The sequence below is a fragment of the Melanostigma gelatinosum genome, assembly GCF_949748355.1.
Source record: "Melanostigma gelatinosum genome assembly, chromosome: 8".
Classification (NCBI taxonomy): Eukaryota; Metazoa; Chordata; class Actinopteri; order Perciformes; family Zoarcidae; genus Melanostigma; species Melanostigma gelatinosum.
The window spans coordinates 14,644,665-14,668,431 of NC_136641.1; the positions used below are offsets into that span (position 1 = coordinate 14,644,665).

At 41.2% G+C, this 23,767-nt stretch overlaps 2 protein-coding genes across 7 annotated transcripts; both read left to right on the plus strand.

Moving 5' to 3' along the window:
- Positions 1-1,601: 1,601 nt before the first annotated feature.
- LOC306780395 (rho GTPase-activating protein 4-like) lies at positions 1,602-9,774 on the plus strand. 6 transcript variants are annotated; one of them, XM_079272759.1, is made up of 22 exons: positions 1,602-1,704; positions 3,253-3,330; positions 3,504-3,675; positions 3,810-3,972; positions 4,185-4,247; positions 4,323-4,442; positions 4,530-4,658; positions 4,862-5,083; positions 5,156-5,257; positions 5,671-5,844; positions 6,033-6,117; positions 6,236-6,263; positions 6,409-6,508; positions 6,608-6,668; positions 6,792-6,893; positions 7,023-7,151; positions 7,240-7,345; positions 7,750-7,977; positions 8,060-8,106; positions 8,192-8,411; positions 8,506-8,554; positions 9,097-9,774. In XM_079272759.1, the coding sequence occupies exons 2-22, from the start codon at positions 3,264-3,266 to the stop codon at positions 9,229-9,231; spliced, it is 2,502 nt and encodes an 833-aa protein (XP_079128885.1). In that variant the 5' UTR covers positions 1,602-1,704; positions 3,253-3,263; the 3' UTR covers positions 9,232-9,774. The 6 variants fall into 6 exon arrangements, with proteins under 6 accessions (XP_079128885.1, XP_079128886.1, XP_079128881.1 ...); XM_079272760.1 differs by having other exon boundaries at positions 1,677-1,704; positions 3,241-3,330; XM_079272755.1 differs by lacking the exon at positions 1,602-1,704 and adding an exon at positions 2,896-2,940 and having other exon boundaries at positions 3,241-3,330.
- Positions 9,775-11,020: 1,246 nt separating this feature from the next.
- ssr4 (signal sequence receptor, delta) lies at positions 11,021-14,172 on the plus strand. Its single transcript, XM_079274498.1, has 6 exons — positions 11,021-11,183; positions 11,404-11,522; positions 11,614-11,688; positions 12,009-12,098; positions 12,225-12,290; positions 13,538-14,172. The coding sequence occupies exons 1-6, from the start codon at positions 11,135-11,137 to the stop codon at positions 13,640-13,642; spliced, it is 504 nt and encodes a 167-aa protein (XP_079130624.1). The 5' UTR covers positions 11,021-11,134; the 3' UTR covers positions 13,643-14,172.
- Positions 14,173-23,767: the final 9,595 nt, after the last annotated feature.

Here is a 23,767-nt window from a genome sequence, read left to right on the forward strand (position 1 = left end):
TGAGGACCTGACTGATGAATTCACACTGCCACCAACATTACCTCTGCTCTGCACAATCATAGGAGGTATACATGATCCATAGTTAAGGTTTCCATTGATGGTGAAAAAGCTGTGAGAGAGAGAGAGAGAGAGAGAGAGAGAGAGAGTGTGTGTGTGTGAGAGACTATTTCCAACTTTGAGACTCCTGGTGGCGGCATCAAACAAAGACACCGTGGCAGACGGTAACTCCACACAACCCGGTCTATACAATTCCTATAAAACTAAACTGCACTCTTAATTATGTTTTGAGTGAAACGTATTTTCTCCCAGATTACGGAACATGTGGTTAATGTTGTAAATTTAAACAAAAAAAAAGCGTGACACAACTACTTGGTTAGGTTTAGTAATGAAACCTCATGGTTTGGCCTAAAATGACTGCAAAAGTGAAACAAAACTTAAACTGTTAAAAGCAACACTGCACAAGTTTTAAACCGGGTAACAAAACATGCCATGATGATAAAAAATAGTGCTGCATAATAATAGGAGGTTTAAGATAACTATAAACATGCTACAGATTCATGCTGAAAGACTACAATGAATGTGTGACCTCCAAGCTCAAACCCTCCTTTACAGCTCGGCTAAAAGATGCTGTGGAAATTCTTCAGTGTAAACTGGTGTTTCAAGGCTCTCAGTTAGCGAAGGCTTTAAACTGAACTGTAATACATTCAAACAATGTATAGTAGATACGGACTAGAAACTTCCTCAAATAAAACCAAGCTATGTCAAGTTGTTTTTAAAGCATCATCATCCTCTGTTAGAGGAAGGAAACAGGAGTGAGAGAGAAGTACATAAGAGATAACATCACTTTCAGTAGGTTTTGCTGTTTGTCACAAATTGGAAACAGTTAACTTTCAATTCATTTAATTTTGCACAGCTAAAAATCACAAATTTGCCTCAGAGGGCTTTATGATCTGTACACAATAGGGTCCACACTTTCACACCTTCATGGCATTTTCACAGTTTTCAGAAAGAGGTGAGAGGAAACAATGCTGCTGCTCTTCAAAACAAGTCTGGATGTTTGAGTTATCGTTTAATAGCATCAGTGGTTTGTTTTTATTTTATTTTTTACCAGCAGTGCACATGTGATAAAGGTTATTGGGGCCTTTCTCTGAAGTTATAATCCATTTTAGCATTTGTGTGACTGTTTTACTTGACATGAGGTGTTTCCACAGTTAGCCTGCTCACCATACATTACTCATAAACTGTGGTCATACAGTCTTATGCTAAGAATACCCCACAGTCTTCAGGAGTTTGTTTACCCCCAACTGAAGACTATAGCAGCTGATTTCACTTAGTAGCCTGTGAATAACTGGGGGACTAATCAGGGACAACAGCTGACGTTTGATAGGACTCAAAAACCTGCTGTGGAGTTCCAGAAGGCAGCATGAAAGAGAGACTTGAAAAGGTTTTCAACCCTCGTCACACTTGCACAATCACACACTGACTCCTCAAACTGAACGTGTGAGTGAAATGAGTGTTGAGAAAGAGAGAGCAGTAGAGCAGTGAGTGTGCATGTGAGAGAGAGATGAGTTCCACCCCACCCACCTCCATCCGTGTCCAATGTGAGGGGGAGGTGAAACAGTTGAGAGCTTACTGCGCTATTAACTGGCATTATTTAGTTGCCTCGGTCTGGAGAAGAGACAAGTCAAGACTGCTCCCCACCAGGTAGGACTTTTGTTTTTTGGATGCATTCAACTTTTATTGATTTTCATTTACTGACCTGTCTCATCAGAAGAAGACAGGTTGCCAGTTTAGTAATAATAAACACATGTTTGTACAGCAAAGTAAGTGCTGTTATGAAGGTTTGTTCAACACAGCCCTCAGGCTGTTCACGTCTCATACATAGCTCAGGCAGCGTCTATATGTTGGTACTTGTTAGAACCCAGAGTGAAACACCCAGAATTACAAGAAGAGCAACCAAAGAACTAGTTTCTATAAGGTTAAGACTATCTTTCATGAAGTAATCCAACAGTTTGTGACGACAGAAGGTGGTGATTCACTGCTGATCACACAGTGAAAGAATGAAAAGGGCTAATGGAAAAGGGTGATGGGTTGGAAAAATGAGACACTCCTTTTCAACAAGGACCTTTGTGTTTGCTTTAACAGCAGACTGATTTTAGGAGGTCAGTTGATCATTTTCTCTGCTAGAAAGGAGTGCAGAGAACACAGTTCAGCCAAAGAGAATGCTGATGAGTGATGTTTGGCTTTTGAAAAAAAGGGAAGTCGGGGGGTTAAGAGTGTGTGTGTGTGATGGCTGTGTACAAAGAGTTATGGTCCAGCAAAAATAACTCTCCACTCTTCCTCTTTCTGGTGTGTGGTAAATGTTGTCCTAATAGTTGATATCGTGCAGTCATCAGACACTAAATTGTTGATTCTCAATCTATCAAAGGCCCTTTAGATGATCGTGTGTTTAAATTACTGTCATGCATTGCAGAAGCCAAAGCCAACGTTTCTCAAATACATGTTTTTCAGTGAAGACTTCATTTTTATGTTTATCTGGTGGCCTATAGTCCGTCGTATACACAAACCCAAATTCTTAACCTAAACTGTAATACACTTTTCTGTAAAGATTCTCAGTCATCCAATTGGTAAGATATCCAGAAATGGTTGTTTTAGTTGTTTTGATCGAAGAAATACAGGATACCAAGTCTGCATCAGTAAACTTGAGTGTCATTGGTAAAACCATCTGTAGTCTTTGAGAACAAACATCTCTACAGAGTTTTATGCCTTGTGGTTCATCCTATTTTTAGGGCAGCTGAGATGTTACTAGAGCTATTTTTGCACCTCATGCAATTCTGCAGTGTGACCGGTGCTGCAGGCAACACATGCCAACTGGTTTTCTAGTTGCCTGCAGTTCAGCAGAGCATTGCACGGGTGACCAGTTTGAAGAGATGTGTTACAGTAAGATGAACATGCTCTTCTCTCTCTTTCTGTTGCAGCAGGAAGTTAGCATGATCTGTGGAGGGGGGGGGGGGGGGTGTTTCAGCACTTGAGAGTGTGAAAGTTTGTAGAGTAGCATGCTTGGGTGCAACAGCCGGTCATAGGTCTTGATTCTTTAAAAATACTTTGTCCAGCGAAGAGGTTCAGGATAGCTTGCATGCCCACAAAGAACGCTGTGATTCTGCAATGGAGGTAAAAAAAAAAAAAGGAACAGAGCAACTATTTTATACTGCTAATAAAATATTCACTTCCTTTATCCAGAATTCCACCCAGTTGGAGCAACAATGACTTCCCATGTGAAACTCCGGAAGGAGAGGGTCGGTATGGTGGACTACGACACTCAAATCAAAGGTGAAATAGTGACTTTTATCTGCACTACTGTCCCTCTTAACACACCCCATCTTCACTGTGAATTCAGTTTGTCACCCACAGCAAGAGTTTCAGAATGAGTCACATTCTCTCGTATGTTTGTTTCTCTTTGCCTTATCGGTTGTTCTTTTGCCCATTCTTTCTTTCCCTTGCAGAGGTGCGTAGCCAGCTTGTAGATCAGCTGAAGGTGTTAGACCTGCAACTTGAGCAGAAGAGCCAGCAGCTGCAGGATCTGACAGACTACCTGCGTCGGCGGGGTGAGATTGAAAGCGAGTATGCCCGCTCCCTTGAAAAACTCGCTGAAAGGTTCACTTCCAGGATCAAGAGGTAAAGATGATCCTTGGCACATAATGTAACACATTCGGTAGCAGTTCATCTGAGGACGCTGTTGTGAAGTATGTTTGGTTGTACTTGACAAACTGTTTGTCTTTGTGTCTTCCTTTCATCCTTCACATGCTCAGGAAGGAGCCCAGTAGTCACTCGGTGTCCCAGGTCTGGCTGGCTCTGCTGTCCCAGACCCGCCAAGAAAGTAGGGACCACAGTGGACTGAGCGAGCGCTGCAGCAACTTCCTCATCCAGCCTCTCACACACTGCCTGGAGTACACACAGCGCCTTGCCAAGAAGGTACTGATATGAGCACTGGCACCACCAAACACAAACAGTCTTTCATTATGGGACAAGTCTGTGTATGTACAAGGCAATTGCTTGACTGGTTTGCTACAACTTTAAACTCGTTGACTCTCACCCTTGTATTTCTGTTAAACTCTTGACATTACAAATATTTTGTTGTTCTCCGTGTTGTTCCATCTCTTTGTGGTATTTTGTCTCTACACCAGAGTAAAGACATCTGTACTCAGCTACAAGATGGACTGCTCAAGGTTACCACAGAGCTTCAGACTGTAAGTGAGAACCAATCACCCAAAACCTTTCCTAACCAAATCGAGGAACGCATAGCTGTATGTGTCTGTGTGCAGGCATGGCGGACGTACTTCCAGTACCACTCAGAGTACATGTGTGCAGAGGGGAAGCTGAAGGAGGCGGAGGAAAAGCAGAAGCAGAGTGCTGCTAAGAAGCTGGAGAGGTTGATAGAAAAGGTAAATAGACTTCTACAGACATGTATGCACATTATACTGCATGAAGGGTATGTCGCCTGCGTTTTGATAATTGTTTATTTCCCGTAGAGACAAGGTAAAGTCCAAGAGATCTACTTGAAGTGCAGCAAGACCCGAAACGATTACCTCCTAAACTTGGCTGCAGCCAATGCCTCCATGAATAAGTACTACCTGAAAGACATCTCTTCTCTCATAGATGTGAGTGCATCATCTGTTTTGAAGTTTTTTAAATGCTGTCCTTTTTTTACCATGCCCCATTAGGCCAATCATCAAACTTTCAAAACATTTGAGCATAGTATGACTTAAGATCAGATATCACTTTAAACAAATCATGTTTAAGGACGTGATCTTGATCCCCAAGCGCCTCAATTACAAACGTGAAGTTGAGTTGTTTCCCTCAGTGTGCAGATGTAGGGTACCACCTGTCTTTCGGTCGGGTGATGCAAGCGTACCTGTCCAGTCGGCGGCGGACCCAGGAGAACCTGGGCACGGGGCTGCAGCAGCTCCAAGGCACTGTGTCCGGACTGGACCAGAGCCATGACAGAGACACCCTCCTAAAGGACCATTATAACACCTTCTGCATGCCCCTTCGCTTCCCCTATCAGCCCCATGATGGAGACCAGGTCTGTATTTTGTTTGTCAGTAGTAAGTGGATTATTCAGCTGTTCAACTCTAAACTTTCGTGTGTCTCTCAGGTTTCCGAGGTGAGCGCAGAGGGTGAGATGAGATGCGAGCTGGAGACCAGATTAAAACAGATACAAACCAGACTTAAAGCTGTTACCCAGGAAACAGAGGAGGTAGAGTACATCACACAACCCGAAGCGCCTCTTCATCACCTTTTTTAGTGGGTCTACTGGATACACTGGTGTTAAAATGTCACCACGCCAGAGTCCAGGCCAGAGTTCAATCACAGCTCTTTTGCTTGCTTCCTAAATCTTTATTTCATTGTAACAAAAAGAGAAGATGAGTTTCAGTAAATCCAACTTATTTTGTGTCAATGAAACATTTTCTATAGAAATGCATCACTCGCTCAATCAACAGGCACTTGAATGCAACACAAATGCAAATAGTCTGTTTTTGCACACCATCACCATAATGGTTATTTTTTACCAGTGTCGGTACATTAAATAAGTCTATTAGAATGGCTATAATTGTGTGCCGTATTGCCAATGCATAATATTCCCATGTTATCTCTGCTACTGTCACACAGGCTAGTAAGAGCATGTTGGCATCCCAGTGTTCCCTGCTGGAGAGTATCGGAGATGATGATCTGGAGCTCGGCAGTGCGTCGTCTCAGCAGGGCAGCACAGAGAACCTGACGGTCAAGCCCAGCGTGGCCCGTCGCAGGGCCACCGTCCAGGAAATAGAAAACCTCTACTTCACTGTGAGTCAGTCTGTTAAGTTATAACCCAGAATAGCTTGCTGTTTTGGGAGGTTTTAATCGTATGCAGCTGTGGATATGCAGACACTTTATTTTTAGTTTTTAATTGTAGGGTTTTGGTTGAGGATGATCAGTGAATGATGGTGACAGCATGATAATGACTTTAAATCACATCTGATTTGTTTTTACAGAAGGTAAAAGAGCAACTCGTAGGCAGCTCCCTGGTATCTAAACTGCAGGCAAAACACGACCAGCTGAAAGGGGCTGTCGAAAAAGGTATCAGTTCTGCATTTCACACAAAACAATGGTGAAAGGCAAACTGCTGACCTGGAGTGTTCTGTGAATACAGTTGGTGCATTTCTCCTTACTGGTTTCTTCTTTTTTTTTCTGCTAGCAGAAGCATCAAATGGACATCAGCCTAGGTACATGTATGAATGTTTTAAGGGGTCTTAGAGTGTCTTTGTATTCTTGGTTTAGTTGTGAAAAATGTTGTATACTTTAGAAATATTGTATATATTCTACAATTGTAACAGAATGAAGCTCACATTATGGCATCTGGCTTTGCAGACATAATGGAAAGTCAACGCGTGTCCGGAAAAATCACTCAAGTGCCAGTTTGATGCACAACCACAAACTTTTCAGTGGAGACATGCTGTCCTTCATACAGGTCAGCATTTCTCTCTCGACACTTTTCCAGCAAATTAGTTATCAGTAAAGTATTAGACTTGAAGTTTGTGACATTAATCTCTAAATTTGCTCCATTCAGGCATCACGACAACAGATTCCAATTGTTGTGGAAAGTTGTATTTGCTTTATCAACCTTCACGGTAAGTATTCAAACCTGAAGGAACGATAAAATGGGACAAAATACTTGTTTTACTTTCTTCTTCTTTTTTTAACACATAATGACTAAATGTATGTTTGCATTGGATCTACTCTCACTGCTTTAGAGCACTTCTCTATTTGTCCATCAGGTCTCCACCATGAAGGGATATTTAGAGTGCCGGGGTCTCAGATGGAGGTCAACAACCTGAGGGATGCGTTTGAGCGAGGTATACCTATATGTTTTTGTGTGTGTTGGCATGACCCTTGTGTCTCTTTTTTTTCTAAAATGTAGATTAGCTCCTCTCACTGTGGCGCATTAATAATGTGGGGCAGTGTACTGTGCACTTCTCCTGCAGGAGAGGACCCCCTGGCTGAGGGGAGATATGACCTGGACTCTGTTGCTGGAGTGCTGAAGCTCTACTTCAGAAGTCTGGAGAATCCCCTCTTCCCCATCGACAGCACCAGCCAACTCCTGGAGCATGTCCGTGAGTGTGTGGGTGTATGCGTTTAAATGTCTGAGTGTGGCCGAGAGCGCACGGCAGGAGCTTACTTTCTTTCAACACATTTTCTCAGAAATAATGAACGAGGCAGAGAGAGCAGCTCAGCTCAAAATGGTCATCTCTTCCTACCCTGAGCCAGTCATCATCGTCATGAGATACCTCTTTGCATTCCTTCAACAGTGAGTGTTGCAACTCATCAGTCATCACCATTCAGGATATGATGCATCTGAAGAAAAAAGAAAGGCATCACAGGATGTTTCTTTCTAAGAGAAAGGACCAAATATTTGTACCTGTTGGCTGATGTCCTAGTTCATCTGACAGAAGTGTGGTGGATTAGGGTGTTTTCACATTATACATTCATAATCGCACCACATTTCTCCACACGACAAACTGGATTGGGGACTTTTAATTTAAATGGGTTGAGGTAAAGTTTTGATATTGTCTTTTGTAAACACGTGTGTGTACTTGATGAATGCAAAAAACTAATTTTAGTTTGGTCTCAACTTTAATTCTTTCGACCCCCCCCCCCCCTCTCTCTTCTTCATTGTATAATTTAATTTGTGTCTCTGCTCCCTGCCTCTAGTGTGTCTCAGTACAGTGACGAGAACATGATGCAGCCTTACAACCTGGCTGTGTGTTTTGGCCCCAGCCTGGTAAGGGAGGCTGACGATGATGACGTCGTCACCCTGCAGCCTCAGATCAATGCCCTGGTGCAGAGCATCATCCTCCAGCACGAAAGCATCTTCCCCAGCCAAAGCGAAGTACAAGGACAGGTGTATGAGAAATGCATGACTCTGGAACAGGATGACTGGTAAGAGGAAAAGGATGTTCATACACATAACAAGGATACAATGTATGATGGAACGATTATCTCACGATGTTATTCTTCACAGTGAGCCTATCTTTGAAGAAGGAGATGTAGAAGCGGAGTACAGAGATGGTAAGTGTTATGTGCCTATTTTCTCTAAGGCTGTGATGGTGTTTCTGAATAGAATAACATAATGTGTCAATGTGATGTACTACAGAGTTGGAAGCAGGATCCTCGGCTGACTTCAACGCCAGCTCGTCTGCAGCATCAACGCAGAGAAAAGCAGAACGTCCAAGAGCCAACAGCAGCAGTTCAATTGACCAAAGCAGGTTGACAGCTGGACTCGTTGCTTCAAGTGTAAAGTCAATGCTCCAGATACCCGTTGGACCACAGTGCAAGCCACGGCGAGGCCACTCTCCTGCCTATGTGCTCAGACAGTGAGTAGCACTGGATGTTGCAGGATTCCAACTGACTTATGTTTGAGTGAGAAATTAATATTCAATGTCTTCTGATCTCTTCTTCTCCATACAGATGTCAGGAACGCTCATCTTGTGAGGATATTGTCGTTAAAGTAGACAAGGTCGGTCTTGTTTCTCATTTCAAATGACTGGTTTCACCATGTGATAAGTGTTATTAAGGGTTTGTAAGATGTAAATAATGGCTTCAAAAAGAGTACATGCATAATTTACCACTGCTTTATATTAAAAGGATTCATTTTAAATAGGTGTTCTACAACTTATCGCTGTAAACTCAGTCTTTGAAGGATTTTTACAACAAACTGTCAAGTCTGTGGTTGTAAATGTTGTAATCTAACAATTTCAAATGAATGGATTTTTCTTTAAATGTTCTGCAGCACTTTTCCAGATGGCAAGAGGGACAAATCAAGCACTAGCCTATAACCCATTTATGTTTTTTCATACTTGTAAAGTCATTAGTTATAACTAAAACACCCTTTTTATAAATTGTCTTGTTAGAAAGCAGCAGCAGCATATCACCAAGGGTTTAATGACAATAGTATGTTATGGTGTCTGTGCATACTTAACATATTCAAGGGAGAGCAGAGAACAAAGAGTTTTGTCTCTTTCCTCTCTCATCGCTGTCATTGTTTATTTCATCTCATAGGAGGTTTGTCGCCAGATGGACTCTGTCTTCATGGAGCTTCTCTCGCGGCAAGCACTGCAGGATCCCTCCTCCACCGCCTCCTCTCCCTCTGCCCAAGCTCCCCAAAGGAAGGTGAAGCGGGATGGACGTAGGTGAAGAGAAGCGGGGCTCTTTAGAGCAGCAGATCCACTGGAATGAGAGGACTGGCATCAGTAGATGAACTGAAAAGAGCGATTAAACAACTTAAATGGAGGTGCTCTGATGGTAGCTTTCAGCACATCTATTTCTAGAAAAGTAAAACCACTGAACCATGGTCACTTCTCTGAGGGGCTTGAGATTGGTCTGGGCTCCCCATTCAGAACTCCGCATTTATGTTTCATACAGCAGAACTCTGCGGTGACTGCAGTACAATGTGCAAAGTGTGGATTACTTGAAATGCACAGATGCGTTTGTGCAGCTGAATGTAGTTGGGCAGCTTATGGCTTTATGTCTGCATCCGTGTGTTGATATTCAACTGTTTCCACTTTAAATCAAATGTGTTTACCAACATTAGATGGGCTTAGTTGATAAAACTGTGAATACTGTAGCTGTAAGGAATTTTGTAGATATTAATTATTCGTAACTTGTAAAATACCTAATGATTTGTCTGTATATCTAGGCTCTGTGCCAAATAAATATTTAGTTTCTTTTTACTGGAAAATGTGGTTTCATTCAATAAATTTGACTTAAGCCTTGATTATGAGTGTTTTAAAATATTTGTTGATCATTCGTTCTATTTTTATGAAAAGTTGAGGGCACTTAGCATCAGCTGTATTGTGATAACTGATTAATGAAACGAGTCATACCACAGATCACAAAAACAGAAAGTAAATGGGACTGTGAAAAATAAAAAGTGGTCAAGATATTTTGGTAAATGACCTTTGTTGCAACAGACATTTTGACTTTCATAGCAAGTGTAACTGAAGGCATTTAATTAATGACAGCTCGATGTATCAGTAACCCTTCAAAGGGGATCAGAATGCACAATCCCTCTACATTTACATAGGGAAATCCACATTTTTGTTTTTGTACATGCTTTACATACATTCTTGGTATGATTTTAATTACCGTATATCAATGGGTTTGTTTTGTACATTTGAGATTTTCTCCTATCATGTTAGTAGTACGGTGCCAAGATTATCAAGACAACCTGTTTTTAAAACATAATGTGATCATTTTCGTGGCAGAAGAAATAATCAGGTTTTAGGCATTTTTGTAAAGTAGCCATGTCAAACTTCTCCCCCACAAGTAAAACTCCTGCATTCAAAATTTACCAAAGATAAAAGTACCGATGTTTTATTTTTCTAAAAGTTAAAGAACTCATCAGTCAACGAATGTATTCCTGTCACTGCGACATTATATTATCGTATATGATTCTAATCCCGATTGTTGTCATTATTACTGTATTCATTTTTATTTTCCTTAAACAAAAAATAATAGGTTCAGTATGCAAGGGATAGTAAATGGAGCAAAAACAAAAGAGCCCGGGTGTATATCACACTACTAGACAAACATATAAAACATACAGGTACTCTGTCTTGATAGCCTTTTTGTTAGTCAAATTGTAAAGCAGTTTTATACATTGCTCGACATTTTTGTAAAAAACAACAAAATAAATTTAAGTGTAGGACTGTTTCTGAATATTTACCACAGAAAGAGCAGTAGCTATGTGTTTATTTTTGATCAAATAAATATCTATCTTGTTTCTTTTTTTATTGGTAAAATGCAATATACAGATAATTCAGGGTAACCTCAGCAAGCTGTCTTCTGTTTTGAGGTTCTGACTGTGGGTTTTGGTTTTGACACATGTTTTTACACTCTGATGACGTGTCGACAGAGTAATTTCCCAGAATGCCCTGCGTCTTAACGGCCCACGTCACTGCTGCGCAGCCGCAGAGGCGTCGCATCAGTGAGCTGATGTGGACTTCTTCCTTCTGTCAGTGAGGAAGACACAGTGCAGTTCAGCTACTGGACCTCAGGAACAACACGAAACCTACCGGACAACCTCTCGGACTCCACGATGATTCGTATAGCCGCCTTCCTCGCTCTGCTCGTGGTCGCCTGCTCCGGTAAGTCCGCGGGGGAACCGGTGGAAGAGATTTAACAACGTTAAGTAGCCTATAATGCTAACGAACTAGCTAGTAACGTTAGCTGGTTCATTAAATCACCTCTGTGTCTTATTAATTAGGTGGAATACAGATCTTAGAGAAATATGAATGAAGTGTTAATGCTGTGAAGATGATTCACTGGTGTTCAGGAGTTTAGCTAATCTCAGCTCTGCACTGACAGGAGAGAGCTGCACAGACCCAGCGATCACCCCGTCGGCCTACACCACCTCTGACGCCGTCATCTCCTCCGAGTCGGTCTTCATCGTGGAACTCAGCCTGGCCTGTGCCAACGGAGCACAGGTAGTAACAGCCCACCTCCAACCCGTCCAATGATTAGATATTGAGGTTATCGAGCAAATGACTCACTGAAGATCATGTCTGTCTTCTCCAGAGTGTGACTCTGTATGCTGATGTGAATGGAAGACAGTTCCCTGTGACCAGAGGCCAGGATGTTGGCAAGTACCAGGTATGGTAGTGACCTCATAATCACATGTATTTGCTCTCATTGTATCTGATTTGGTAGTTGTTGTTTTTTTATGGTAAGTACTAGATTACAGTAGATAATGACATTGATCATGTAGCCACAATTGAGCATTGAATGGTGCCTAGTTAACAATCACAGTTACACTATTCTTATTTCAGACTGCCCTGAGCCTCTTACCTTTTTAGGACACAAATCACATTTGAAGCCCAAAGCTTGGTGGTTGTTAATTTTCAGATGAACAGTCTCTTAAAACCTAGAGCTTATTAAAGCAGCTTTTGTCAACATGTGATTTGTTCCCTCAGGTGTCCTGGAGTCTTCCTCACAAACAGGCCAGCTCTGGAACATATCAGGTGAAATTCTTTGATGAGGAGTCCTACAGTGCCCTGCGCAAGGTTAGTGTTTGATGCATAGTTTAATGAGCTCATAGTTCACTGCCAGTACGCTCCACTGCATTTGCAGCGTTCAATGTTTAACGGTTGTCTAATTTTAATTATGTGTGATTCTCCTTTTTGTTCCAGGCCCAGAGAAACAACGAAGATGTAAATGCCATTGAGCCTCTCTTCTCTGTCAACATTGACCACAGGGTGAGTCTCTTAAAGCCTCTCAACAATTTTAGTATCGAGCCAAAAAAACAAACACTGTACACTACTTACCTAGTACCAAAACAGGAAACAGACAAAGTAAGTGACTAGCTGGTAAACTAGTGGTCCATTTAATGTCCCTCAGGATAGAGAGGAGACCAAAAACATAATTAAGACAGAGTGAATGTTGGACTTACATTCCCCCGATGAATGTTAATGTTTCTCTGTGTCTGCAGGATGTGTAAATAACGGTCTGCCAACATGTTCATGATCAATTTATAAGGTTATAATATGGCAGTGATGGGATGTCCAAGAGGCCAAAATCAGTTATTGCAGCCAGTTTCAAGTTAGAGTATTATTCCCCAAAACGTCAAACATGTAATGACTTTAAGGCATACTTTTAAGAACAAGGATTTGCACTCATTCATGTTTTATTAAGACAAGTATTTTTTTTAATTTAGAATTTCAATCCTCTGTACAACATGTTTTTTGTTGTATGTGACTCTACGTCATAGACGGTAAACAAGGATCAACGAACTCTTAAGACATTATAACAGCAGCTGCGCTGATTTTATTGGAAAAGGGTCGTTTTAAAATGTACAGCAGGAATCCGTACATTCCTGATAAAAAAAGACACAGACGCACTCGTTCATTCAGTTGAAGCTACACTGAGAGGCTTTTTTTTGACAATTTGGGACAATATGTTGTTAATGCTTCTTAAGAAATGTATCCTCTACAGCAGTCATTCCCAAAGACTGGTTCAGGGCCCACCACAGGAGATTTTATTTGAGTCTCCCAAAAATATTTTAAGATTTCTACCTGCAGTACAACTTTTAGCCACTTGAGGGAGCCTGAATACCATGGTTTACCTGTTCATGATAATATAAGGTGGTGCAGAAATGGCGGTAGAAATGGTCAGGAACATTCATTTACACTCATATTCGCTCTTCTGGTGATTTATAGATATGGCCGATTGTGGAAAAAAAGTTTGGGAAACTACTCTACAGTGCTGTTCTCTTGTAATTATTTGTATTATTTAAGCGCTCCATTAAGAGTACCATCATACCTAATAACTTGATTTGTCTTCGTGAACAATTTGATCTGAAGCCCGACCTGAGCAATCAGCCATGTTGCTCTCAGCCTCAAAGTATTTCTAGAACCAGGTGTAACTTGAGTGTATAATTTACCATTTGGTAACTTTTCGTCTGAACCTGTGATGCGCTTTAAAACAAATTCAAATCTCTTTCCAGGGTGCGTGGAACGGCCCGTGGGTGGCTACAGAGGTGGTGGCTGCCCTCATGGGTATCCTGGTCTACTACCTGGCCTTCACTGCTAAGAACACCATCCAGGCATAAACGATTCATAATCACTGGATTGTTAAAGACTGAATTCTGGTGGATCTCGACCAACGATCCAACATCCGTTGTTGTGGCGAGCCAAAAGGATTTTGCCACTTGATCTGCTTTGGCACAAGGAGCAAGAGCAGCATTCTTTATATTTTTAAAATTCAGACTGTGTCTGAATGCCTTCAGTCTTATCAATTCTTCAGATGAATTTCGTCACAAGGTTGTCCTGTCAATAATGGATGGAGTTTTGTAACTTTTTTTTTTATAAAACCAAACTATAAATCTGGACCACAGAAATAAACACAACAGATAAAGTGCTGTTTTGAGTTCTGCTTAAAAACTGTTGCTACGTTTTGATCCGATTATCTTTTGTGTTGATGCACTTGCAGGAGTGGGACTTGTATAGACGTGCTAAACACCAACAAAGAGCTGTCAAGACCGCAATGCATATGAAATGTGACTGCACTGGCTGACCTGAACAGGTCTAGTGTATATGTCTCCAACTTAATTCAATAAATGGCTTGTTTTTTTTAATCCAGTGTAAAGTGTTGCTTCAAGTGACAGACCGCCTCTTCTATAAATTCCTCTTTCTCTGAGACAGACTAGCAGATTCATCATCTCTTGTTCCATAGCAACAATATGCCGTCTCTGAGGCTTGTGTTTGGCTGCCAATAGTAAACTGGTTAAGTCTGGATGAGTCAACAAAACCTGACCTCATCTAGATCAAACTATAACTGGTTCCAAGCAGATTTCGCGTTCACTGACTACTTGCTAGTGTCTCTTCTCCAGATCTAAGATGAATATCTACTGTACTGAGGGAACATTACAACTATAGCAGAAGATTTGATTCATTCGAGAAGTTATTTTGTTCTTCTTTTAAAAACGCTCACCCCATGTACTCATTTAATAGGATCTATAGCAGTTAACAAAACCATGACGAGAAATCCTGCTGTTGTGGCTGAAGTCTCAGTGGACGGGGTGGGGGCTATTTCTGTCTGCATGACTGCCCTGTTGGCATTCCTAGGTAGTCATGGCGAGGTATGTGTTCCAGCAGCTGATGTCCTGTTCTGTTTTCTCTCCATCAGTTAACATGTCATATGTGTTAAATCAGTAAAGAGGTGCCGGAGCTGCTGTTACCTTCCTGACTGGCTGTGGTGCAGTGCTGCCAGTTGAACACACTGTGGCAGCGTTATGCTGATCCTTAAAGCCTGGGTGTCGTCCAGAGCGTGGCCAGCTATTACCTCAAGGACAGATTACATGTGATTTTTACTGGTTCATTATCAGCTGTTGCTAATGTAAAGCAATACGTTGCTTAATGCATTACAAGCCCCGGTTCCGTTTGTCTCATTTCTAGGCACTATCGTGCCTGTGTCATCTGATTTGTTAGACATTTAAACTTAGCATGTCTATTTCTGTAGTTGGCCTGAATCAGTGGTTGCACAAACTGTACAGCACATGCAGTGCTGCTTTCTTTTCATCTATAAGAGCAGCACAACTGCATCTTTTCACTGACTCCCATGAGACTAATGTAAACTTTGTATGCGGGTAATGTGACCCGCACACATAAACACTGCACAGTATACAGAGTACACAAGTACTTTATCATAGGTCTGTAGCTTTGTCAGCACAAACACACACACTGTTGTGGTGTAAGCACACCACAGCTTTTGTCGCCTGTCACCTTGGCAAGGATACAATAGAGACATCACAATGTTGGTAACTGTGTAAGACGTGAGCTGGAGTGATTCCAGAAACTCCCCAGGAGTCACCTATTAGGCTGTGGGACGGCTGGATGGAGGGATATAAATGGAACAAACAAACAGTTAAAGGAGGCCACCGAGTTGATGCTGACACAAGATTCTTCCTTCTCTTGTGTGATGTGAGTCCAAAGTGTTCAATGACTCCAACCCACACATCAGGACAGATGATCGTGGCTGTCGAATGAAATATTTTGAGATTGTTGCTGTTGCACCAACAGGAAGTTGCATATTGTTTTTCTGCAGATTGGTATTTTGTTTCAAACAGTAATTTACAAGGTCACGTAAACATTCAATTACACAACACATGGTTTTTATCTTGACTCACCAGTCCAACTTTGTATTTATAGGTACTGAGCACATGTGCTTATTATTATTCAGTTCATCATCATTATTATAAAAGACAAATATTTTTACTGAGACCTTGGAGTTAGAGGCATCTGGGTATGTGTGCGAGTGCTGTGAGGCAGAGAAAAGCTGCTTTGACAGAGGTGTGTAAAACACCAGCTGGGGGAGGCAGACGCTGATGGGCTTAGTGCGATTCAGCAATGTGGAAACTGGCGTCGCACGAGTGATCCTGACTGGAAGTCACACTTTCTGGCTCTGATGTAAGCATTGTTTGTACTGCTCGTTCACACTTTTTGAAAAGCAGAACAAAGTCAACAAACCGACGGCTAACTCAATAATCAGAAATCGGTATCTATGCTGGCTTCCCCTTCCTCACTTTACAATAACAGTTATTGTTCTGGTTATTTCATGGATGTGTATGTACAGTGAGCAGTGGTGTACAGTAACGAAGTAGAAATACTTCGTTACTGTACTTAAGGGCCCTAGCCCTATTTTTAGGCCTCGGCTCGAAAATTGCATACCCATACTCAAGAGAGTCCAGAACTCTAACTACAAGGTCTATTTTAATAATTTTGATGGTGTAATACAGGGAACACTTGTGATATGTGTTCAATTGTGTAAATATTGTGTATATGTTACTGGTTAATAACTGATACACTTATGGCACAGCTCAAATTGAAAAAGTTTCAGGTTCGCCTCAAAAAAAAGCACTTGTATTGAACTTAGTTTTTTATATAATGCAGCTGCAAGCTTAAAAATACACCACAGACATAGAACAACACGTTTTACATGTCCCCACAACATATTTTACTTTGATTGAGTGAAGCAGGCCAGCATAAATGGTCTGATTCAAGCTAAATTTAGATTTTCGGAACCAGCAGTTGCATTGCTGTATTATAATTTTATACACTATATAACTAAATATTAACTATATATTCACTTTTGTGAGTGTTCAATAATCCTAATAAAGCAGTTTGACACCATTTGGAATAATTTTGAGCAGTTATGACTGTCATATCTGTCAATCATAAAAATATATCAATCATAATTTGTGTGTGTGACTGTAGAATAGGCTCTGCTTGCTCGATTTACAAAAGAAACACCTTTTTCGATGTGGGATAGTCCAACGGGAGCCATGCGAGGGTGTTTGACAATCTCCTTGTCTGTTTACTGACTAAAAATCAGAAAATGCTGGGCGAACCCCCCTCCTTACATGGATTGGTCCAGCTCACAGTTTCGGCTGCCATTTTCTCATTCATTCAGCCAGCGCATTGATATCAGTCACAGACACGGACCACAAGATGGAGGAAGGATCTGTGCAAAAATCAGCTGGAATAAATCCGTTTTTCATCGTCAAAACGTGAGTTTTTTTACGCAATTTTTTTTGTCGTGACCTGTGGCTGATGTTGGCATGTACCCCCATAACTTTTGAACGGTTTGAAAGAGAGTAATTTCGCCGGCGCTGATCGTCTCGGGGTCGAATTTACGAGCCTGTTAAATGTATTCATCTGCCATGTGCGCGCTATGGTCAGTGATCAGAGAGCCATAGAGAGAGCATAATGTCATCGATTTTTGGCCAGAATTGTGGCAGCTTTCTGGAAAATGCTTTCTACGACACGCTGAGCGCTACACTTTTCTAAAAAAGCCCCCCACCGGGGGCTCTCGGGTCCAAAGGGTTTTAAGTAGTGCTGGGCAAGTTAACGCGTTAATTAATTATTTTATGGGTGTTAACGCATTTTTATTATTTTTTTTTATTTTGATAGTCAGTTGCTCACTGGCAGCAGTGGAGGAAGTCTTCAGCAGACGATGTTGATGCAGCGTGTGGGAGAAGTATAGTTAGATAAACGAAAGCCACTGAGAAGTGGAGACAAACTGCAGCTGATTAGTTTTCACATTGCGTTTGGTGTGAACGCACCTTTTAGGATCGCAACGAATGACGGCATGTATGAGCCTCAAGAATGAGCTAAGAAAGTTAGCGGAAAGATTAATGTGAGACAGCATCCGGTTTCTTCAGACAAACATCCGGTTTCAGAATAAGATATTTCAGAATAAGATAACAAAGTATGAATTATATTCACATGAGTATACACAAGTATAAAACATGCTACCTGCACCTAATACACCTAAATTGTGCGTAAAGTGTCTATTCTTTGATCGCTGGGTAATCATCATCACCTCGGAGTTACAGCATTATGTTGATGAACAGTAGAGCTGCATTCGCATGCTCTGACTGTCATGAAGACAGACATTTTTGCTGAAACGTGCTGAAACATGTTATTCCTGTTGCACAGCAGTGGAACGTTTCACATACAGTCAGCACACTGAGCACAGATAGTGAAGAGATAGAACTGCTGCTGTGTAAAGGGAATACTGCTGTTAAAAAGCACCTAATTTGTTTTAATAAGTGTTTACAAACCAACTGTTAGTGCCCTTTTGTTCATATAGCAGTACTTTTAAAATAAAAGTGCACAATACACTACTTTTGAATTCATTATTGAACTTTGCCATAACAATGCGACTAATCGCGATTAATTGCAAAAAATCCATGCGATTAAATTTTTTTAATTTTAATTGTTGACTTTTACTTTTACTTCACTACATTTTGCAAAGAAAACTGATACTTTTACTCCGATACATTTCCCCTGAAACCTTCGTTACTCGCTACAAAATCAAATCTATCTTCAGAAACAAAATGAATCATGAGAGCAGCGTCGGGGACTGTGGTGGAACACAGACTGCAAGCAAGCAGGTTTGGCGAATCAGTGGTCCTAGCTTGCAAGTTAAATCATTGGTTAATCACATTGATGCGCAATTGCAAACAAGTGCTCTCAAAGCCGAGGTGTTTTGATTCCCAGTGATGCTACATGCTATAGCTAGCGAGCGACGACATGAGTAGAATTCCACACAGGACGGGTGGGATGAGGAGAGGTGGATGGGTCAAACAAAGACTGGTGTTTCCTCCAGGAGGCCGCAGTTTGTGCCGTGTGTGAAACGAGAAGCCAATGTTGATTTATTTGTGACATGACTTCCGTACCTAAGCAACGCCACTTCCGTAGATATTTTAACGCAAACCACGATCTTTTCCTATAAGTTTTCTGAAAAGTTACCTTTTCTGTAAGTTAAATCAGCTATAATCACTCTTTTGAAGTGATTAGTGACTCGTCTAACATTTTAAAAAGGAATAACTTCAATAGAATCATTCTATACACTGTAGCTTCTTTACATTCTAATAGAATGTAAAGAAGTTACATTCTAATACAATGTAACTTCTTTACATTCTAATAGAATTGTATTTTGAAGATGAACAGGACATTTTTCAGTTTCAAGTAATGACTGGGTTGTTACTTTCGCTGCTGCTTTAGTATTGATCATGTTTTGATATTTGAGTCATGTTGTGGATGATCAGATGGAGTTATGATGGCAGCAGTCGCCCAATTGCAGATTCAGCTTGAGCAAAACCTTTGCCTATTGTGTTCAAATCAGGCCCACAGGAGTTTACAAGGCAGGTGTCCTGTTGCATCAAGTGGATATGTTTTGCTGAACATAATATTATACATTGGCCCTCTACATCCTCTAGTCGGAATGAGCATACTTATAAACGCACTGTTACAACTACTTCATAGTGTCATATTGCTTTTCGGAGAATTATGATGATAAGTTCATAGATGCAAAAGTATACTGATGTACAATATATTATGTTGACCATTGTTGCTCCTGAATGGATCACAGCCAACCCAATTATTGTCAACACAGCTCATGTCCTTGGTCATGGTGGCCACAGCACTTAAAAGAATAATTCTCATAATTCTGACCCTTTGCTTTTTTATTAACAGCATTTACTTGTACTTTTACTTTCAGTACATTTAATATCAGAAAATTACTTTTGATACTTAAGTACAATAAATATCAGATACTTTAAGAGTTTTACTCAAGTAGTATTCTAATAGGTGACTTTTACTTTTACTGGAGTGGTTTTCCAGAAAGGTATCTTTACTTTTACTCAAGTATGGCTTTTGGGTACTCAGTGAGGCATGTTATATGTATAGCTGCTTCCACCACAACAGTTGGATTATGTTTGGAGTGAATAAACTCACTGTCAGTTCCAAGCTTTTGTGCTTCACTCTGTGTTATTCCCTCTTCCTGCTGTCCTGTTTAGGCATCCTCAAATGCGTTGTTCCTGTTGATGCAGTTGCCAGTCAAGAACCAGCCATATATGGGGAAATCTCTCTCTCTCTCTCGCTCTCGCTCTCGCTCTCTCTCTCTGTGTGTGTGTGTCATATTAGACATCCTCTCGACATTTAACACTAAAGGTCAACCACTGCAATTGAGCTTTTTTTTAAATGAACTTACATGCAGCGGTCATAGCTGGCCGGTTGCCATAAAATATTGTAGATTGACCAGACACATCACAACAAACTGTTGTAAATCCTGGGAAAGCATGTTGACTGAGCTCCCATAAAATGGATTTTATCAGACACTCTCCACATGCCTGTTTTTACCGGGATGAAAGCAATTACAGGGTCTTTGTTGAGGTGTGAACACAACCGCGCTTTAAGTAATGAAAACAAGGTGGGCGAGAGTGATAAAAGCTAACCTTGATTCCCTTGGCTCTCAGGGGAATAACCCATCTCAAGATAAATAAAAGCTTCTCTAAAGTATGAGGCAACCTTTTTGTAGGATCATAACTGCCGCTAATAAAAATAAGTGTGGCTATATTTGGCAAAAAGCACAAACACAGCTGCAGTCAAATTGTTGTAGAAAATAAAGGCCCATCTCTATGAAGATACCTTTTATGTGAGAAAAATGTCTCCCAAAGTAAATTGCCAGCTGCTTTGACAGACAGAGAATATGAAAGATAGTTAAAGTGACTTTATGCTCCGCCAACACAGACTGTAGTTGGTTGTGTAAGTTGGTTGGGGCCTCCCGGTGTCTTGGGATGAGCTCAGTACAGCAGCCTCGGCAGTCATGAGTTCAACAATGCAGACACATTGCTCAGTGTAGTAAAGCTTCTGGCTCTAGGTCTGGTTTATTCTGACTTTGGTCAGGGCTGGGGAGCTCCGTCACTCTTCAAGGCAAGGCAAGTTTATTTGTATAGCACATTTCAACAAAAAGGTAATTCAAAGTGCTTCACATTAAACCATTAAAAGCATAAAGGCAAAAGTAAAGGAGATTTAAAATATACATTTGTAGCAGAAGGGAGCATTACCATTCGCAGGGCCTCTGTGTCCCTTTAATTACCAGGCCAATCGCAGTGGGCGGGCATCGCATAAATACGCCGGGGATCCCCTCTGCTCCCTCCTGACGTCAAACGCGTGTCCCGCTTCCGGTTTGCCGGACATCCGCCGCTGTGCAGACTATCTCTGGGGCTCCCCTCGTCCTGCACAGGTGATTCACCTGCAGAGCTGTCCCGGAGGAAATGGCGATATATTGTGCAGTCCTTTTAAAACCATTAAAAGCATCAAAACATAAGGCAAAAGAAAAGGAGATTTAACAGCAATTAAGAACAGTGTAAGAAATAAAATACAGTAGTAAAATGCAGAAATGCAGGAAATTGATTAATATATTAATTGAATGTGGTTCAATTAAAGGCAGCAACAAACAGAAAAGTCTTCAATCTTGATTTAAATGAGCTGAGTGTCTCAGCAGACCTGCAGCTTTCTGGGACTTTGTTCCAGATATGTGGAGCAGAAAAACTGAACGCTGCTTCTCCATGTTTAGTTCTGACTCTGGGAACAGAAAGTAGACCGGTCCCAGACGACCTGAGGGGTCGGGATGGTTCATAAGGTCGCAGCAGATCAGAGATGTATTTTGGCCCCAATCCATTCAGTGCTTTGTAAACCAACAGTAGGATTTTAAAGTAAATTCTTTGTTGGACAGGAAGCCAGTGCAAAGACATCAGAACTGGGGTGATATGATCCACCCTCCTGGTCTTAGTGAGGACTCGAGCTGCAGCATTCTGAATCAGCTGCAGCTTTCTGACAGACTTTTTACAGAGACCTGTAAACACACGTAGTCCAGTCTGCTGAAGCTAAATGCATGGACAAGTTTTTCTAAATCCTGTTGAGATATAAGTCCTCTGATCCTTGATATATTCTTCAGGTGATAGTAGGCTGATTTTGTAATTGTCTTGATATGGCTGTTCAGGTTGAGATCTGAATCCATAACTACACCTAGATTTCTGGCTTGGTTTGTGGGTTTTAACATCAGTGATTGCAGCTGAGCGGTGATTTTCAATTGTTCGTCATTGGTACCAAAAACAATTACTTCTGTTTTATCTTTGTTTAATTGAAGAAAATTCTGGCACATCCAGTTGTTGATTTGTTCAATGCAGTTACCCAGCCCTTGTATGGGATTATAGTCCCCTGGTGACATAGTTATGTAGATTTGTGTGTCGTCTGCATAATTATGATAACACACTTTGTTGTTTTCCATAATCTGAGCTAGTGGAAGCATGTAGATGTTGAACAGAAGAGGCCCCAGTATTGAACCTTGGGGAACACCACATGTCATGTTAGTCAGCTCTGACGTGTAATCAGCTACAGACACAAAGTATTCTCGGTCCTTCAAGTCGGATTCAAACCAGTTAAGTGCTGTGCCAGAGAGTCCCACCCAGATGTTTAGTCTTTCTAGGAGTATGGCATGGTCGACCGTGTCGAATGCAGCACTGAGATCCAGTAACACTAAGACTGAACTTCTGCCATTGTCTATGTTTAAGTGGATGTCGTTGAAAACCTTAACAAGAGCAGTTTCAGTGCTGTGGTGCTGTCGAAAGCCTGACTGGAAAACATCAAAGCAGTTATTTACGGCCAAGAAGTTGGTCAGCTGTTGGAAAACCGCTTTTTCAATTATTTTACTTAAAAATGGGAGGTTTGATATTGGCCTATAATTTTTCATCGTTGCGGAGTCTAAATTAGCCTTCTTTAGGAGCGGTTTAATAACTGCAGTTTTTAGGGCTTGTGGGAAGACACCTGAGAGAAGGGATGTGTTTACAATTTGTAAGAGATCTGTGGTCATGCAGTTTGAAATATTTTTGAAAAAGTGTGTTGGTAGAATATCCAAGCAGCAGGAGGATGACTTCAGATGTAGTATAATGTCTTCTAGGCTTCTACGGTCGATTGAATGAAATTGTGTCATGATTTGAATGGATGTTATTCAGAGATCGGGACAACACATATCCTGTGGTTGATGTGGAGGCACTGACTGCTTGTCTAATTTTCTGAATTTTGTCAGTAAAAAAGGAGGCAAATTGATTGCATGCCCAGGTGGATTGGAGTTCAGCAGCTACCGACACTGGAGGGTTTGTTAGCCTGTCGACGGTAGCAAATAAGGCGCGTGTATTGTTCTTGTTTTTGGTTATGATGTCAGAGAAGAATGACTGCCTTGCATTTCTAAGTTCCAAATTATAATTGCGAAGTCTCTCTTTATAGATGTCACAGTGAACCTGGAGATTAGTTTTTCGCCACCTGCGCTCAGCTTTCCGACACTCTCGTTTCTCCATTTTGACCAACGTAGCATTTCTCCAAGGAGATCTTTGCTTACCCGAGACAACCTTCACTTTAGTGGGTGCAATGGCATCAATAATATTTTTAACTTTAAAATTGAAGCCATCTACAAGCTCATTGACTGAGAGGCAAGAGAGGGCTGGTGTGGAGGAGAACTTCTGAATAAATAGTTCACTGGTGTTTTCAGAGATGTAACGCTTTGTCACAACCTTGGTTTGGACATTTGTGTGCAAGGAGATTGCACTCTCAAAGAAAACACAGAAATGATCAGAGATGATGATTCGGTCCAGAGTGTACCCCCTGTTGTGGGTGGGTCCTGTCACATGCTGAGTCAGATCATAGTTATCAAGGACACCACATAGTTCTATAGACTCTCTGTCCTGGGGATTATCAACATGGATATTAAAATCACCAACAATAACAACACAGTCAAAATCAATACAGATTACAGACAGCAGTTCAGTAAACTCATCAAAGAAGGTTGCACAGTATTTAGGCGGTCTGTAAATGTTTAGGAATAAAGCTTG

What these genes read in the sequence shown, in the direction of transcription:
- LOC306780395 (XM_079272755.1), top strand. An exon ending in TTGCTTTATCAACCTTCACG is followed by an intron (nt 6,669 to 6,791) that starts GTAAGTATTCAA and finishes TCACTGCTTTAG; the next exon opens with AGCACTTCTCTATTTGTCCA. An exon ending in TTGTCGTTAAAGTAGACAAG is followed by an intron (nt 8,555 to 9,096) that starts GTCGGTCTTGTT and finishes TTCATCTCATAG; the next exon opens with GAGGTTTGTCGCCAGATGGA.
- ssr4 (XM_079274498.1), top strand. Translation starts at nt 11,135, where the DNA reads ATGATTCGTATAGCCGCCTTCCTCGCTCTGCTCGTGGTCGCCTGCTCC. An exon ending in GCTCGTGGTCGCCTGCTCCG is followed by an intron (nt 11,184 to 11,403) that starts GTAAGTCCGCGG and finishes CTGCACTGACAG; the next exon opens with GAGAGAGCTGCACAGACCCA. An exon ending in CCTACAGTGCCCTGCGCAAG is followed by an intron (nt 12,099 to 12,224) that starts GTTAGTGTTTGA and finishes TTTTTGTTCCAG; the next exon opens with GCCCAGAGAAACAACGAAGA.